We start from the raw sequence: 17,743 nt of genomic DNA, 5'->3' as shown, positions 1-17,743 counted from the left end.
ATATTCATGGCTTTCCCCAAATGCCTGTTACCATGGAGGTCACATATTCCAACATGGAACCACCCCTGTTTTTCAGCATTTCCTAAATGTTGCAGATGCAGTTTTCAAGGCTCTGTCTGTCTTTGAGAACTGAGTACTTACCACTTTTGCATTTCCTTGGAATGTAAGAGAAAATTGCGTCCTTACTGGATTTGTCCTTTGTGTCTTGTCTCTTCCTAACCTCCTTTTACTTTCTCTGGTCCAAAGAATTTGCAACTGGAGCTGATTTTCTCTTAATATTATGTTTTTAGACAATGGGCCTTGCTTGGGATATAGAAAACCAAACCAGCCCTACAGATGGCTGTCCTACAAACAGGTAAGTCAGGCCCATGATTTTGGATAAGTTCTTTTGCTTATGTGGTATCCTGAGCTAATTTGTTCTCTCTGGAGTCTTGATTGCTTTTTTTTTTTTTTCTCTCTCTCTCTCTCTACCTCTCTCTTTTGTAGGTGTCTGATCGAGCAGAGTACCTGGGCTCCTGTCTCTTGCATAAAGGATATAAACCATCACAAGACAGCTTTGTTGGCATCTTTGCTCAGAATAGGCCAGAGGTAACTGTGTTGAAATTAACTGAAAGAAATGAGTCAGGGCCAAGTCTAAAGACTTTAAACCCTACCCCAAATCCAGCACTCTGACGCTTGATGAGGACTTATGAAAGCTGTTTAAAGACCTCAGACTCTTTAAACATTGTTCCAGCTGAAAGAGTTATAGTGCATGGCCTCTTTAATCCTGGTTGAATGTCTGGTGCTATTTGCTAGGTGACTGGGCTTCTCTCATGTGTTTCCAGTTATGTGTCATTTTATGCCAGTCTGCCATATGAGGAAAATAAGGAAACTGTGAGGGGACTGGCACATAAGAGCTTGAAGATGACGTGGAAAGGGGTGAATTGGTTTTAGAAGTGGAACCTGCACATTGTCCCTGAACTAGTAACCAAGGCATCCACTTCTCCTGAGACCAGCTGTAGCCATCTTTCCATAGTGAGTTGAAAGCAGATTTTAGACATTGCAATGATTGGAATTAAGCTTATCTCCAAGTTCAGGTGAAGTCATTAGGCCCAATATCCTCAGAGAAAAACCTTTGTGTGTTTTGGAATACTTGCATGACATACACTTACCCAAGCCAGTTGTTTAACTGAAAATCCAAGGCGGGGGCAGGCCTGGCTGCACTTCTGGGTGCATCTATATACTTCATCTTCCTTTAACCCAGCCTCAGAGATATCCTTGACTCTAGTTCAGGAACTTAATACCAAACCTGGTATCTATTAGGGCTGCCATAAAAAAAAAATACCACAGACTGGTGGCTTAAACAACAGAAATTAATTTTCTCATAGTCCTAGAGTCTGTTCAAGATCTCCAGTTCAAAGTCAAGGTGTCAGCAGGTGTGGTTTCTCCTGAGGCCTCTCTTCTTGGCTTGCAGACAGCTGCCTTCTTGCTGTGTCCTCACTTGACATTTTCCTCTGCCATCCCCGGGGTGTCTTCCACTTCTTATAAGGACAATAGTTATGTTGGATCAGGGTCCCATCCTTATGAGCTCTGTGCTATACTGTGCTTAGTCACTCAATCATGTCTGACTCTTTGTGACCCCATGGACTGTAGCCCACCAGGCTCCTCTGTTCATGGAATTCTCCAGACAAGAATACTGGAGTGGGTTGCCATGTCTTCCTCCAGGGGATCTTCCCAACCCAGGGATCAAACCCAGGTCTCCCACATTGCAAGCGGATTCGTTACCATCTGAGCCACCAGGGAAGCCTGAGGATACTGGAGTGGGTAGCCTATCCCTTCTCCAGGGAATTTTAACCAACCCAGGAATGGAACCAGGGTCTCCTGTGTTGCAGGCAGATTCTTTACCAGCTGAGCTTTATGATCTCATTTCACCTTAATTCGTTTTAAAAGGCGCTATCACCAAAAACAATTGCCTTGGTGTTAGGGCTTCAACATGAATTTAAGGGGGAACATAATTCAGTTCATAATGACATTTAAGACCCACGATTATCAGGTTCTGACCTATCAGCCCAATTCCTGTCACTCTTTATGCTTTCTTATGTATATGTAGTGATGTCATGCAATCCTGCTTTGTTCATTCACTTCCTTCGTCCTTTTCTGCCTCCATCTCTGTAACCAAATCCTACCTGTCCTTCAGCTGCTGCTGCTGCTACTAAGTCACTTCAGTCGTGTCCGACCCTGTGCGACCCCATAGACGGCAGCCCACTGGGCTCCACTGGGCTCCTCCGTCCATGGGAGTTTCCAGGCAAGAGTACTGGAGTGGGTTGCCATTGCTTCTCTCTGTCCTTCAGAGCCCTGCCCAATTTCCATCACTTTTCCCAAAGTAGTTCCAGATAGCCTTACCCCACCCCTGAGAGTGACTCTGTTTCCTTAAGACTCTCTAATGCTTTCTGTAACTCTTATGGATAGAACTTATTACACTCTACCTTTGTTTTATAGTTGTCTCTGCACCCACCTTATCTCCTTTATTTAATTATATTTTATAGCATCAGCAATGGCAGTCCCTAAAGCATCACAAAAAAGAAGAGATTTGAGGGGACTTCCCTGATGGTCCTGTGGTTAAAACTCTGTGCTTCAAATGCTGGGAGTCTGGGTTCCATCCCTGGTCAGGGAACTAGATTTCACAAGCCACAACTAAAGATTCTTTCTTTTAACACAGAGCTGCCAAATAAGCATTTGTTGACTAAATGACTGAATTAACATACTTCCTCGTCAAAGCATATGCTAGTCCTTATTTGAACATCTCTCCATACAGTGGGTCATCTCTGAGTTCGCTTGTTACACGTACTCCATGGTAGCTGTGCCCTTGTATGATACCTTGGGAGCAGAAGCTGTCATATACATCGTCAACAAGGGTAAAACTTTGCTATTACATTTTAACTTGATTCTTTCTTGATGCTGAGTAGTTCCTCATTATTGGATTTTGTTAACAGAATGTTGTGATCAGAAAAATACTCAAGTCTCTCTTGTCCTGTAGCACCTAGGATATAATTTAGAGGGAAGTTACAAAAAGCCCATGAATCAGGGATATACTCAGAAGTTTCAATGAAATGCTTCAAGGTGGCGTAATATGACAATATAGTTTGGCAGTGAGCTATTTTCACTGGCCACCCTGGATGAAAGGCCATAGAGTGAGTGAATAAATCACTTAATTGACAGTATCACTATGAAACTACTGGTTTAATTTCCTACTCTTGTAAATCGAAGTGAGTATAGTTCACCAGCATGTACCACTGTCCATGGTGAGCCTGTAGACAAAATGACTATTGCTAGGGAAACAAGTTTAAGTTCAATGGGCAAGTAAGCGATATACTAGATGTTACCTTCCATCACAGAACTGGTAGATTAAGTGAGTAGATCCATTGGAACTATAGACTTAATCAGAAAGTTTCTACCTGTGTAAACAAGCATCAAAGCAACTGCTACCATTAAAAATCATAAAATGCTTGTCTGCTAAAATCCTACTTGCCCACTCCTTCCCCTTTTAATCCCTCCTCCCCATGCCCCCAAACAAAACAAATGGACAGGACCACATATGTGACCAAGCATGTCTGTATTCTTAACCTGAAGGAATTTTGTGGCTCCTCTAGAAACTATAAACGGTTGGCAGTATGCAAGGAAACTAAGTGCTTCTGTTTCAATTAAGTTTATTTTATTATCAATGGAATGTTTCAGATTTTATACATTATAAATCTGATTTACAAACATAATCTCCTTTAGGGATCCAGCAGTTTTGACATTTTCAAAAATCTTTTCCTCTTTGAGAGAAAATTGGGTGCATGGCAACACAAGAGGCTGACCTCTGGCTCTCTTTCTGCTTTCAGCTGATATCTCCACGGTAATCTGTGATACACCCCAAAAGGCATTAGTCCTGATCAGTAATGTGGAAAAGGGCCTCACCCCGGGCCTGAAATTGGTCATCCTCATGGATCCCTTTGAGGATGACCTGAAGAGGAGAGGGGAGAAATGTGGAGTTGAAATCTTATCCCTGTTTGATGCTGAGGTAGGGACCTGAAGCTCAACTGCCAAGCAGAAGGCTGGTCTCACGCCATGGGCAGCTTGCAGGACTTCCATACAAGAAAGCAAGTTGATGTCCTCCAGAGGTGGCAGGGGAGGAATCAATTACATTTATACTATTAAGCTATGGGAATCATTTCCCCAAGACAACTCAGAAAGCCTGCTAGTGGGGGAGGAAGGTCTGTGGCCAGCAGACAGACTTCCAAGTAGAGAATTTATAAATACAGAAGGAGTTAGGGAGGTGATCCTGGAACCAGGCTTCCTAGGTTCACCTTCTAGCTCCATATCTATTAGTTACGTGACCTGGGGCCAGTTGCACCACATCTTCCTTTCCCCCTTTTTAATATGAAGATGAAACCATCCCTACTTCATAGAGGAGATTTAAAGAGTTAAATGAGAGAATATAAAGTGCTCAGGAGAGTAATATAATGTGCAGTAAGCCTTGAAATGTCAATTATTCATTTTATTTAAAATGATTTAACAATGGTCCTGGAAGACTGAACCTTGAGAGTCTGATGGGAAGTTTGGACCTTTGGGATCTGCCCTCATGAGCTGGTATTCTAGAGAGAACTTATACTCTACCCCGAGACTTCCATTGTGCCTGAATGTTGGCTTCTGGGCCTGACCTGGGTTGGAATTTTGGTTGTATTCCCATAGAGGTGTTCACATGCAAAAGGAAAAGAGGACTGTATTTGTCCTAAGAGTGTCGATCTCGACTAATGTCTTTCTTTCTTGCTTTTCTGTTCATGCAGAATTTAGGCAAAGAGAACTTCAGAAAACCCATGGTAAGTTTTCTTCTGCCTGTTCTTGAGTCTTGCCATCTTCAACTCTCAAAGCTCACAGTAGACTAAGCCCTTATGCTTCCCCCTCCAGCCTCCTGCACCAGAAGATCTGAGCATCATTTGCTTTACCAGTGGGACCACAGGTCAGTGCCCAGAAGTTGCCCCAGATGCCCCTAGTTAAACAAAAACATGGCTTGAGTCACTGACCACTGGTGGGCTGGTAAATATACTTTACAAGCAGCCCTATCCTGAGGGACTTATAAACATATTCAGAAGTCATATTACAAGACTTCTGAATATGGTTGCCCACTTAGAAAAACCCACACATAAGCAAACACATTTCAATGAACAACCAGGAGCAGTTTACATGCTATGGAATGGAAGGGCCTTAAAGATGGCTTCATAAAGTCAACTTTCTCACACAGCCTACCACTCTCTCAATTTAACATCACTGGAATGGCTTCACTCAATCAAGATAGCCCAGTGGTAGATCTAAGCAGATCATTCCGTGTCCTCTTTCTCCCCCTCTGTGTAGCTACCTAGTTACTAGAACTCTTAATAAATTTTAATTTGAGCCATAATAATCTAGAAGTTATAGCCATTTCACCGTGCTCCGTTTACAAAGTGATGGCCGGGTAATATTGTTAGATCTGAAGTCTTCAACATGAAAACAGCACGAGGCAGGGTGGGGGTCACTTGGATTCTTCTTTTTGTTGCTCTCTGAGACTGCATCTGTGTCCTGTGTGGTAGCACAAGGCTAATAATGCAGTCAGAGTAGAGTTTCTGGGGGTATCAGTTATTCATAAGCAGAGTCATACACCATTCATAAAAAGACCCAGGGACAGAAGAAGTTCTCGGCTCCGTGGAACAGAACCAAATGAATGTAGCTTCTTATTTCAACGCCAGAGACAATCTGTTAGTCACTTACCGGATCTTTCCACCTCTTCTTTCCTACAGGTGATCCCAAAGGAGCCATGTTAACCCATGAAAACATTGTTTCCAATGCTTCTGCTTTTCTCAAATGTATGGAGGTCAGTGGTCAATTGAAAACGAGGCCATCATTAAAATGTCAATCTGTTGTAAGATTTTAATCTTAAAGTGAGAGGAGGCAGAGAAGGAAAAAACAGATTGAAGGCCTGAGTGTGGATAAATACTGGTACATCTTTGTCTGGAGTTTTGCTCTTTTATTTATTTATTAAGATATATATTTTTAAAAATCTGGACCATTTTTAAAGTTTTTATCGAATGTGTTATAGTATTGGTTCTGTTTTATGTTGTGATTTTTGGGGGCTACAAGGTATGTGGGATCTCAGCTCCCTGACCAGGGATAGAACTCACACCCCCTGCATTGGAAGGTGACGTCTTAACCACCGGACCTCTGGGGAAGGCCCGTAGAGTTTTGCTCTATTAGGGACACTGCAGATCTCCACACTCAACGCAGTTAGAGCAGCCCTGAGAGTTACACGGGGCACATCGGCACAGCTGTATGCGGCAGTCCTAGAGAGAAGAAGTGTTTAAATCCTCTTTGGAAGAGGAAATTAACATTAACCCATTGTTGTCTCCTTTCCATTTCCTGATCTCTAGGGTGTTTTTGAGCCCAATCCTGAGGACGTGACTATATCCTACCTCCCCTTGGCTCATATGTTTGAGAGGGTTGTACAGGTAAGATCCTATATTCCTAGCAGGTGTGTGAAAAGAAGGTCCTGACTTGCTAGTCCCACATTTATTCCAAGGGCAGCTCTACAACATTTGCCATCCACTGTCTAATGTGAGGGCACGGGCAGCAGGGAATTGTCGTGGCTGAGTCCTAATCTTGGCATCATCCCTAACCTGCCGCAGAGTCTTCCTGTGTTGAATCTGTCTGTATCCCACGGGGTGAATGCTCGCTCCTGCCTTCACACAGGGCGCCTGCAAGTCCTTGAAGCTCACAGCCCGGAGCTTACTATCTATCCTGCGCAGGGAGATGAGGCATTGTTTTTTCTTTTCTTTGGCCTAGAAGTTTTGAAAAGATCTAGGCTTAAAGAAAAGGAAGTTCCCCACAGAGGGGTGAAGAAGGAATCTTTGATCCAGATAAGGTATCCAGAGTGTGTCAGGGGGAGCTGCTGACGATGGTACATGTGCTAGGAAAGAGCTGGTCTTCTGTGAGTGGTCACCAAGCTTTTCAGGCTCTTTTGAGGCTGGTTTGAGAACCAAAAGCGAAAACACAGGTGTCATTAGGGATGGAAAATCCCCTCTCTGATCCCTGCTTAAATATCTCTTCAACCAGCTTATCTGTTGGTACATGAAATGCTAAAATGGAAGGTTCAGTTCCTTGGGTTAAAGTGCTGATATTTGATTAATATAATATTAATTCTAATAAGTGTGTTTTTCACATTTTCAGTCAGTTCAGTTGCTCAGTTGTGTCCGACTCTTTGTGACCCCATGGACTGCAGCACTCCAGGCTTCCCTGTCCATCACCAACTCCTGGAGCTTGCTCAAACTCATGTCCATTGAGTCGGTGATACCATCCAACCATCTCATCCTCTGTCGTCCCCTTCTCCTCCTGTCTTCAATCTTTCCCAGCATCAGGATCTTTTCCATTGAGTCAGTTCTTCACATCAGGTGGCCAAAGTATTGGAGCTTCAGTTTCAGCATCAATCCTTCCTATGAATATTTGGGACTGATTTCCCTTAGGATTGACTGGTTTGATCTCCTTGCAGTCCAAGGGACTCTCAAGAGTCTTCTCCAACACCACAGTTCAAAAGCATCAGTTTGTTGGCACTCAGCTTTCTTTATAGTCCAACTCTCACATCCATACCTGACTACTGGAAAAACCATAGCTTTGATTAGACAGACCTTTGTTGGCAAAATAATGACTCTGCTTTTAAATTTGCTGTTTAGGGTGGTCATAGTTTTTCTTCCAAGGAGCAAGCGTCTTTTAATTTCATGGCTACAGTCACCATCTGCAGTGATTTTAGAGCCCCCCAAAATAAAGTCTCTCACTGTTTCCATTGTTTCCCCATCTATTTGTCATGAAGTGATAGGACCAGATGCCTTGATCTTAGTATTCTGAATGTTGAGTTTAAAGCCAACTTTTTCACTCTCCTCTTTCGCTTTCATCAAGAGGCTCTTTTAGTTCTTCTTTGCTTTCTGCTATAAGGGTGGTGTCATCTTTGAGGTTATTGATATTTCTTCCGGCGATCTTGATTCCAGCTTGTGCTCCATCCAGCCGGCATTTCTCATGATGTACTCTGCATATAAGTTAAATAAGCAGGGTGACAATATACAGCCTTGACGTATATTCCGTGAATATACGTGAAAACTTGTGGAGTTTTCACATTTTATCACTTCTGAAATTGAGACGGTCTTACCACTGTAGGCGTGTTCTAGTTTGAGTGGCAGTGCTTGCAATGCTATGTAATGAATGGGCTCTTAGAAGCCATGCCTTAGACACTCATCCAGAGCTGTGGGTGGGGTAGGGGTGGGCCTGCAGCCTCACAATCTGACTTACCTGTCTTGCCGCCTCAGCAGAGGCGAGTGTCATCCTGTCTAGGGAGTAGGGTCTCAGAGTTTTGGGTACATGAAGTGTCAGGGGTGAGGGGGTCCAGAGAAAAGTGCCCATTTTTGTTGTTGTTCAGTCACTAAGTAGTATCTGACTCTTTGAGACCCCATGGACTGCAGCACACCAGGCTTCCCTGTCCTTCACTGTCTCCCAGAGTTTTCTCAAAATCATGTCCATTGAGTCGGTGATGCTATCTAGCCATCTCATCCTCTGCCACCCCATTCTCCTTTTGCCTTCAGTCTTTCCAGCACCAGTATGTTTTCCAATGAGTCAACTCTTCACATCAAGGTGCCCATTGGATGTCCTTAATTCTGTCCCAACAGAACCAACTCAAAGAAGTTCTTTGGCTCTAAGCCCCGCCCTCTGGTTTTGCTTTTAGGCTGTTGTGTACTCTTGTGGAGCCAAAGTCGGATTCTTCCAAGGAGACATTCGGCTGCTGCCTGACGACATGAAGACCTTGAAGCCCACATTGTTCCCTACGGTGCCTCGACTCCTTAACAAGGTCTATGATAAGGTACTTACCTTTCTTCTCCTGGGCTGGCCCTGAGCTGTGTGGGGCTTAGGGCTGACTACAGCTCCTAGAGACTCTGAGTTGCTAAGAACTGTGCTGCTTCTCCAGCCTTAACCCCACCCCCACCAGCATCCACTTACAGCCACACTTAAAATGCAGCCATGAAAAATCGTACAAATGAAACCCCCTTTCCTCTGGATGAGATTACTTGGATGTGATATGGAGAAACAGATGAATTCAGAGACTTGAGGAACCTCTCAAAATTCAGCTGACTTGGAAATTGTTACTCTGATTTCATAACACCTGCTGGTTAGGGTGTCTCTTGCTGAGGTGCTAAGCCCATGGTAAATATTTCATATGCAGTCCATCATTTCATTCCTACAAAAACCCAGGAAATCACATCAACGTTCATTATCCCTAATTTACAGATGATGAGACTGAACCTTGGAGGTTAAATAACTTGTCCAGAGTCAGGTCTAATAAGGAGATGAGCCAAAATTTCATGGCCTCATGACAGATTTAGCTGTTATTGACCTCTGCTCTGTTTTTCATTAAGGTTAGGAAAATGGTGATTTTTCTAATCCAAGCATTTCTCTTGCCTTCATTGGCTGGAAGTCTTCCAGGAAAGCACAAATATTTTATTTTTTCCCTTTTATTTATCAGTCTTGAAAATAATGAACTGGTACCCCAGTGACCTTCAAAACTGGTCAGTGAGAACTTTTCTTTGTAATATTATGATACTCTATAACATACATACATATGATCCTAAATCAAAAGCCCTGACAGTGGTACACAATCAGCTGTTTCATCAGTACTCTCAGGTAACTTTGTAGATAGATGCTACCTTTTGGGGACATGCTGTATCAATTGTCAAGGTTGTTTGCTAAGGACCAGGAATTTGGAGGAGCTAGAGCTTTGTCTGTGTGTACGAAGTTCACTTGTTTGTTAGCATGGACTTTCATCATTATTCAGCATACCAGTGCATGAATAAGAGCCACTTTCTTTTGATGCTAGGAGGCACTATCTCTTGCTTGGTGATGAATGGCTTTGGTGAGTATACAATAAGTTTCCAACTAAGAGGAGCTGTCACTCTGCAGGTACAAAATGAAGCCAAGACACCCTTGAAGAAGTTCTTGTTGAACTTGGCTGTTGCCAGTAAACTCAGTGAAATAAAAAAGGGTATCATCAGACGTGACAGTCTGTGGGACAAGCTCATCTTTAGAAAGATCCAGGTATGTTGGGTAGGTCCTGATGGAGCCAGGTACGTATCTGGGTTGCCCTCTGCCTCAGTATACTTTGCTTTTCCTTTGACGGTCAAGCGTCTGTTTAACTGGAGACCCTTTGGCACTTTCTATGTTCACTCAACCTTTTGAGATCTCTCTCAGACAATTTTGCCACTAAAGGGTTTTGGCCGAAATGTAGCACTTTCATTCTCTTAGGTGGTCTGTTGAGAGTCCTAAGTAATTTGAAAGGTCCAACAATACAAATTACCTGAGGAAATGTCAAAAAAAAAAATTGCAGGTCTGGTTCCCACTGTGGATGGTGATGACCATAAGGGCCAACATTTTAAGTTCTTTTCTACAATGATGGACCCTTTCTAAGTGCTTTGTGAATTAATGAGTTTAATCCTTATGACAACACTGGATAAGTGGGCTGTTCTGCCCGTTTAGCAATGCAGGAGACTAAAGCTGCAGGAATAGTTTTCAGCAGGTCTTTTGTTTCTATTAAACAGGAAAGCCTGGGTGGGAAGGTTCGGTTAGTGGTCACCGGAGCTGCCCCCATCTCACCTCCCATCTTGACGTTCCTTCGGGCAGCAATGGGATGTCTGGTAAGCCGAGCACCATTTTTTTTAAATTTTTTATTGGGGTGTAGTTGCTTTACAAAGTTGTGTTAGTTTCTGCTGTAGAGCAGAGTGCATTAGTTACATACATCCATGTATCACCTCTTCTTTCCTTCCCATTCAGGCAACAGGTCCCCTTTTTTGGATGATAGCTAATTTCACTTTTGTACAAGTAAAACTCACTACTTAAATACAAATGAAAACCCAAATGAAAAGTGCCAAGGAGAAAGTCAGCCAGAAGCTCAAAGTCAAGAGAAAATATTCTTCCAGTCACTGCTTAATGCATCTGTGTAAAGAAACCTTGACACAAATAGCATCGGTGTTAACAAAACTTTGCCATTTGCAGCAGTGTGGATGGACCTGAAGAGCATTACGCCAAGTGACATAAATCAAATTCTATGTGACATCACTTACATGTAGAATCTAAAAAATACAACAGACTAATGAATATAATAAAAAAGAAGCAAGCTCACAGATACTGAGAACAAACTACTAGTGGTGGGTAGAGGGCAATTTAGGGATAGGAGGGTAAGAGGTACAAACGGTTAGGTACAAAATGAGTTACAAGGATATTATTATATGGGAAATATGTCTGATGTTTTATAATAACTATAAATGGAGTATAATCTTTAAAAAATGGCATCAGTGTTCTAACACACTTGTTAAGCAGTGCTCGCCCCATCCATATTGATTCTAGTCAGATAAACATCATTTTAATAGTTTTGTAATAGTTTATTGGATGTACCCAAATAACTAGTCTCCTGTTGATGCATGTTAAGTAGCTTTGGTCGTGTCCAACTCTTGACTCTTAGAGACCTATGAACTGTAGCCAACCAGTCTGCTCTGTCCATGGGATTCTTCAGGCAAGAATACTGGAGTGGGCTGTCATGCCCTCCTCCAGGGGATCTTCCCGACCCGGGGATCGAACCTACGCTTCTTACCTTTCCTGCATTGGCAGGTGGATTCTTTACACTTGTGCTATGTAGGAAACCCAGTCTCCTATTTGAGAGACGTCTTTTTTTTTTTTTTTGCTGTTATAATCAATGAGGTGATAAGGATATTAGTGAATATTTATGCAACTATCAATTTAGGATAAATCCTTGCAAGTGGGAATTATTGGGCCAAAGTATATGAGTTTTTTACATGTTAATGTTGATGCTCACACTTCCTCAGAAGGGTCTTGTCTTTCTTATGCATTCCTGCAAATAATGCACAAGTCCTGTTAGCCCCACCTTGTTGCTAGTGATAGATATTTTCAGTCATTTAAATCTTAGCCAAATAGATACTTGAGAAATCTTATTACAACTTTGTTTCTTTTATTAACACCAAACATCTTTTGGGGAGGTCTTTTTTTCCCTTGCCCTCATCGCACTGAACATTCACAGATTTATTTAATAGTATTTGTGAGGTTTTGTTTGTTTGGCTGCACTATGAGGCATTCAGGATCTCAGTTCCCCAACCAGGGACTGAACCCAAGACCCCTACATTGGAAGTGCAGAGTCTAACCCGGACCCCAGGGAAGTCCCTAAACATCCTTCCTATTGTTTACTGGCACTTTTGTTGCTTTCATGAATTACTATATTACTTCCTTATAGAAAAAAGAACACAGGAGAGTTTGGTTCTCTTTCACCTTGCTTTCTAAGAATTCATATAGTAATAAAATCAATCTCTGTTGTGTTAGAAGTATATTTCCTAGTCTCATCTTTTGCACTGTGTACTGCTAGGTAAAAGTTTTAAATGTTTATGCAGCAAGTCACCTTTTTTATGTGGCTTTATAAGGGCTTAGACCTTAGGCTTCCTGACCCGACCCTCAATATTGCATAAAACTGTTTTCATCCAGATTTTCTGGTAACCTTGTGGTTTTACCTTTTTTCAATTAAGTCTCTGCTTCATCTGGAATTTAGTAAAAGGGCTTGAGTACAGATGGTCTCATATTTTACCCCCAGATAACTAGTTTACCCCCAGATAAACTAGGCTAACTAGTTTATTCTTTTGTCCAACGTGCACAGCATGAATGAAACAAACAGCCTTGTCCTCATCAAGTACCACCTATGTGTGTGCCTGCCTTCACAATAGATTCTGAATTGATGCCAAGGCCAGAGTTCCTCTGGCCTTTCAAACTAGCATCCTCTTGGCCATGCTTAACACCTTCCCTTCCCTCAGATCCTAAAACACATAGATCAGAAGGCCCTAGGTCATATCCCTCCCAGAAATGCCTTCTCTTCTCTTCTGCCAGCTCTGCCTGGGACAGACCCCATCCCCACTTCAGACTCCACATGTGTTTCCCCCACAGCCCCTCTCCAGTCAAGGTTAGCCTTCATACCAGCAGTTGGTCTGTGCTACAGACCAAATCTGGCCTGTTTTCTCTATTTATAAATAAAGTCTTGGTGGAACACAGCCACACTCATTTATTTATGTATTGTCTACTGCTGCTTTGGTGCTATATTGGCAGAGTTAAGTCACTGACATAGAAAACAAATGGTTCATACAGTCAAAAATATTCACTCTCTGGTTCTATATACAGAAGTGTGCCAACCCCTGTTCTATACCATAGCTATTTCCCTTAAAATATACTTCTCATTTTTTTTAGCTCCTTCAGTAGCATGCCCTTGCCTAGGTTCAAGTCCAGTTGCCATTGGGTTGCATGTCACTTAATGAATAACTCTCTTTTCCCCATCAGCTTGAAATGTCGCATTTCCCAAAGTATAGTATGTTTCCATACTTTGGTCTATTTCTGGACCCTTTTGGTTTTTAGTGAATCCACAGCTGTAAAGACCTAACATCTCAGGTTCTCATGAATTCAAGGTTTTAAGACACCAAGTGTCCTCCAGCTCTTAGACACCTTGCTTTCTTCATGTCTGGTCATAGGGCATGGCCAGCTCCTGCTTTAGCTTGAGTAACTCTCAAAGCCCTTCTTTGGTTCACACAGGTGTTGGAAGCTTATGGTCAAACAGAATGCACCGCTGGCTGTACAATTACATTACCTGGGGATTGGAAATCAGGTATGTTCTTTGTTTACTGGACAGCAGGTGCAATGGCTGGGTGACGAGTTCTAGATAAACTAGGATTTGGGTGTTTAGATAACCTCAATACTCTGGAGGAATGTGGCAGATACTAAATCTAAGGGTTGGTCCAGGCCTTTCTATCTTGACTGTCTGGCACTGGTGCCAGATGACTTTTCAGGTTTATTCTTCTAGAGTCAATCCATAAATATCTCTCAAACATGGCTGGAGTTATCACCATTTCCCAGTATCCTGGCTGATTCAGTGTGATGTGTTCTAGGCCACGTTGGAGTCCCCATGGCTTGCAATCATGTGAAGCTGGAAGATGTACCTGATATGAACTACTTTGCCGTGAACAATGAAGGAGAGGTGAGTAGGCTGTGCCCAGCAGTCATTTTTACATAATTGTGGTGGGGATGTGTTTATCAGAAAAAGTACACAGTTGTGAGCAGGTTTGTGTTTGATTCTTTTGAGAATTTTAGCAAAGACTTCAGTGTCTTGGAGCCTAACTTTGTCCCCCACAATGGGAATTAAAATCTGGTGCTCTTCATTAGTGTCATTGGTGTTTGTCACTCGGTTTTATCCGACTCTTTGCAACCCCATGGACTGTAGCTCACCAGGCTCCTCTGTCCATGGCATTCTCCAGGCAAGAATACTAGAGTGGGTAGCCATTCCCTGCTCCAGGAGATCTTCAATCCCGACCCAGGGGTTGAACTCATGTTTCCCACATTGCAGGCAGATTCTTTACCATCTGAGCCACTAGGGAAGCCCGGTGTTCCTCATACTATAGTGGAAAGCATCAAATGAATCAAAGTGGTGGGAAAAAAAAACAAAGATGAAAGAAGGCAGGATTAGGTGTTTGTAGCAGCCTTTACTGTTGTCACCGCCTCGTCCCAACCTCTGTACAGATCTGCATCAGGGGCACCAATGTGTTCAAAGGATACCTGAAGGACCCTGAGAAGACACAGGAAGCCCTGGACAAGGACGGCTGGCTTCACACAGGAGACATTGGTCGCTGGCTCCCGGTGGGTGCTTCTTCAAAACTTCTGGGTGTCCCTTAACAGTGGAATAGACTTGCTCAAAGTGAAAGCCGCTCAGTCATGTCTGACTCTTTTCGACCCCATGGACTGTAGCCTGCCAGGCTGCTCTGTCCATGGAATTCTCCAGGCAAGAATGCTGGAGTAGGTTGCCATTCCCTTCTCCAGGGGATCATCCCAACTCAGGGATCAAACCCAGGTCTCCCACATTACAGGCAGATTCTTTGCCACCATCTGTGCTACCAGGAAAGCCCAAGAATACTGGAGTGGGTAACTTTCCCTTCTCCAGGGGATCTTCCCGATGCAGGAATCAAACCGGCATCTCCTGCATTGCAGGCAGATTCTTTACCAGCTGAGATACCAGGGAAGCCTGGATACTAGAAATAACTTGCTCAAAGACAGGGGAAATTTTGGTGACTTTTCCAAAGAAGTGTAGTAGTGTATTTTGTTGTTATTGTGATTTTTATTTTTCTTGTGGCAGAAACAACTCAAGATAACTCCATGGGCCTGTAGTGTTTGCCTTTTATAGGGATACATATTTTTTTCCCCATTTAACATGTAGAGACATATCAAAATGAGGATTCAGGATTTCTAAGCCAAGAGACTAGTTTTTGCCTCTCAGTGACCTTCACAGCCTCTCTTGGTGGAAGACACTGAGACTTTCTTTAAAGCATAGCTTACTGACAAAAAATCAGAAGTAAGTAGTCTCTGTAAACCCCATCTGTTTTCCTAAGAAGAGAGGAAATTCTTGCATAGTAATGATGGTGCCTTAGAATCCCTGTAGGCAATTTTCAAGAGCTTTCCTCTCTGGAAAGTTTTTGTCTACTCTGTGCTGGGGGAGTGGGAATGTAACCATATTTAAAACCCTCTTCTTGCTCAATATTCTCAAGATTTAAGTCATATTCAAGCAATGTTTGACAACAAAGTCTCTAAGAACACTGGTCCTAATGATGTATTTCATAGATGTGGGTGTTATGGTAACATGTCTGTGTCTGTATGGTAAGAGTTCCCAGGTCTAATAAGCCCAAAGTATAGGCAATAGATGTGTTCTCACACTAGAATTATAAAGGGCTGAGCTTTATTCATCACTTTCAGATAATGTCTGTTAGGCTGAGCTGGTGGTTGATTTCTTGAGTTGGCCTTGTTGATGGTTCCATGGTTGGTTCAGTCTATTGCCCTATTTCGGGTGTGATCATGTGGACTGTATTTGCCACTTGTCCCAGTTCTACAATTCAAATCCCTAAAAACCTAAGCTCCTCAAACCAATTAGCCCAGAGTAGAACCTGCAAATGACGTCTGGTGGCTGGTCAGAGAGCTCTCCCTGACTCTGTTTCTGTCTTAACAAGCGCAAGTTTGTTAAGTAAGACTTAACAAGTCTTACTGACTTGTTTGATTAGCAGTGGCACAGTGGAGCTGTATAGACTGCTCCTGGATCTAATGGGGATGAAGAAAAGGGAAACAAGGAGGGGAAGAGCTAGTTCTAAAGTCTTAATAAAAGATAACACTTTCCCTGTTCCCAAGAGTGCTGGAATGAAGTAATTGGAAATTAAGTTACTAGAAATAAAGAGCTGCAAAATTTCTTTGTTGGATGAGGCAACCATGTACATAATCCCAGAGGTTCAGGGGACTTTTTCTGAGGCTGCCCACTGATTCTTCACAGACATGTGCAATATAGATAGGTTTCGTGGAAGGCTGTGTCCCCTTTCCCCAAAGCCAAAAAGAGAAATTAAAGCTTGTCCAAAAGTCAACGGAGAGGCCAAGTTTAAAAGGGAAGATTAAAAACAAAAAAAGGAAGATTACCTCTGATTTCACCTCGCTCTTCACTGACATCACTCAATAGGCTCAGAAACACTCTGTTGTCTTTCTGTCTGCTACAGAACGGAACTCTGAAGATCATCGACCGAAAAAAGAACATTTTCAAGCTGGCCCAAGGAGAATACATTGCTCCAGAAAAGATAGAAAATATCTACATCAGGAGCAATCTGGTGTCACAGATTTTTGTATATGGGGAAAGCTTACGGGTAACAGACATTTCTTAACAATAGCCAGTTTTATAAACACTGTACTTAAACTTGGCTTCTTGGGAGTGCGGGAGGATTGATATGCCGAGGTCAGGGTTGCTTTAAGCTTAATATTGAGCACCATTTCTTTTTGAACAATCACATTTGAATAGAACATTTTTGTAGAGATGTTAAGTGGGAAAATGAGATTAGAGTTCCATGAGAGTTTGAAATGTATGATGAAAAAATAGTAGGATTCAGTTCAGTTCAGTTGCTCAGTCGTATCCGACTCTTTGCGACCCCATGAACTGCAGCACACCAGGCTTCCCTGTCCTTCACCAACGCCCAGAGCTTGCTCAAACTCATGTCCATCGAGTCGGTGATGCCATCCAACCATCTCATTCTCTTTCGTCCCCTTCTCCTCCTGCCTTCAACCTTTCCCAGCATCAGGGTCTTTTCCAATGAGTCAGCTCTTCGAATCAGGTTGCCTAAGTATTGGAGCTCCAGCTTCAGCATCAGTCCTTCCAATGCATATTCAGGACTGATTTCCTTTAGGACTGACTGGTTTGATCTTGCTATCCAAGGGATGCTAGCCCTGAACGGCAGGCTTGGGAACCGTCACATATTAGGAAGATGTAACGCTGCCTTCTTTGCCCCACCAGGAGGCAGTGCTGCGCTAATTCACATGCCTTCATTTCCTTTCCAGTCATTCCTAGTGGGAGTGGTGGTTCCTGACCCAGATACACTTCCCTCATTTGCAGCCAAGATTGGGGTAAAGGGCTCTATTGAAGAACTGTGTCAAAACCAAGTAAGTCTCACTCAGGAAAGCCTATGCACACCCATGGGTCCATCGTGGGAGGGGGATTCCCTGTTCTCCCTACCCTTCAACTTGGGCACCCAGGGTTTCCTGGAGCCTCCTCGCTAGAAGAACAGACTCTTGCTGTGTCTGTACTGGCTGATTTTATTAGACTGGA

General features: G+C 42.9%; 1 protein-coding gene across 5 annotated transcripts in view; it reads left to right on the top strand.

Moving 5' to 3' along the window:
* Positions 1 to 17,743, top strand: part of ACSL5 (acyl-CoA synthetase long chain family member 5) — a 49,149-nt gene that overhangs the window by 29,157 nt on the left and 2,249 nt on the right. For all 5 annotated transcript variants that reach the window (XM_043475429.1, XM_043475433.1, XM_043475430.1 and 2 more), the window contains 16 exons: positions 291 to 355; positions 487 to 588; positions 2,795 to 2,894; positions 3,864 to 4,042; positions 4,809 to 4,841; positions 4,930 to 4,981; positions 5,796 to 5,869; positions 6,423 to 6,500; positions 8,759 to 8,893; positions 9,988 to 10,122; positions 10,623 to 10,718; positions 13,660 to 13,732; positions 14,013 to 14,101; positions 14,641 to 14,757; positions 16,647 to 16,790; positions 17,476 to 17,577. In XM_043475429.1, coding sequence (XP_043331364.1) covers positions 291 to 355; positions 487 to 588; positions 2,795 to 2,894; positions 3,864 to 4,042; positions 4,809 to 4,841; positions 4,930 to 4,981; positions 5,796 to 5,869; positions 6,423 to 6,500; positions 8,759 to 8,893; positions 9,988 to 10,122; positions 10,623 to 10,718; positions 13,660 to 13,732; positions 14,013 to 14,101; positions 14,641 to 14,757; positions 16,647 to 16,790; positions 17,476 to 17,577 — 1,574 coding nt within the window. The remainder of the gene's footprint in view (positions 1 to 290; positions 356 to 486; positions 589 to 2,794; positions 2,895 to 3,863; positions 4,043 to 4,808; positions 4,842 to 4,929; positions 4,982 to 5,795; positions 5,870 to 6,422; positions 6,501 to 8,758; positions 8,894 to 9,987; positions 10,123 to 10,622; positions 10,719 to 13,659; positions 13,733 to 14,012; positions 14,102 to 14,640; positions 14,758 to 16,646; positions 16,791 to 17,475; positions 17,578 to 17,743) is intronic.

This window comes from Cervus canadensis, chromosome 8 (assembly GCF_019320065.1).
Source record: "Cervus canadensis isolate Bull #8, Minnesota chromosome 8, ASM1932006v1, whole genome shotgun sequence".
In the NCBI taxonomy this organism is placed as follows: Eukaryota; Metazoa; Chordata; class Mammalia; order Artiodactyla; family Cervidae; genus Cervus; species Cervus canadensis.
The sequence above is the reverse complement of the archived record's forward strand: the minus strand, read 5'-3'. Positions and strand labels throughout refer to the sequence as shown.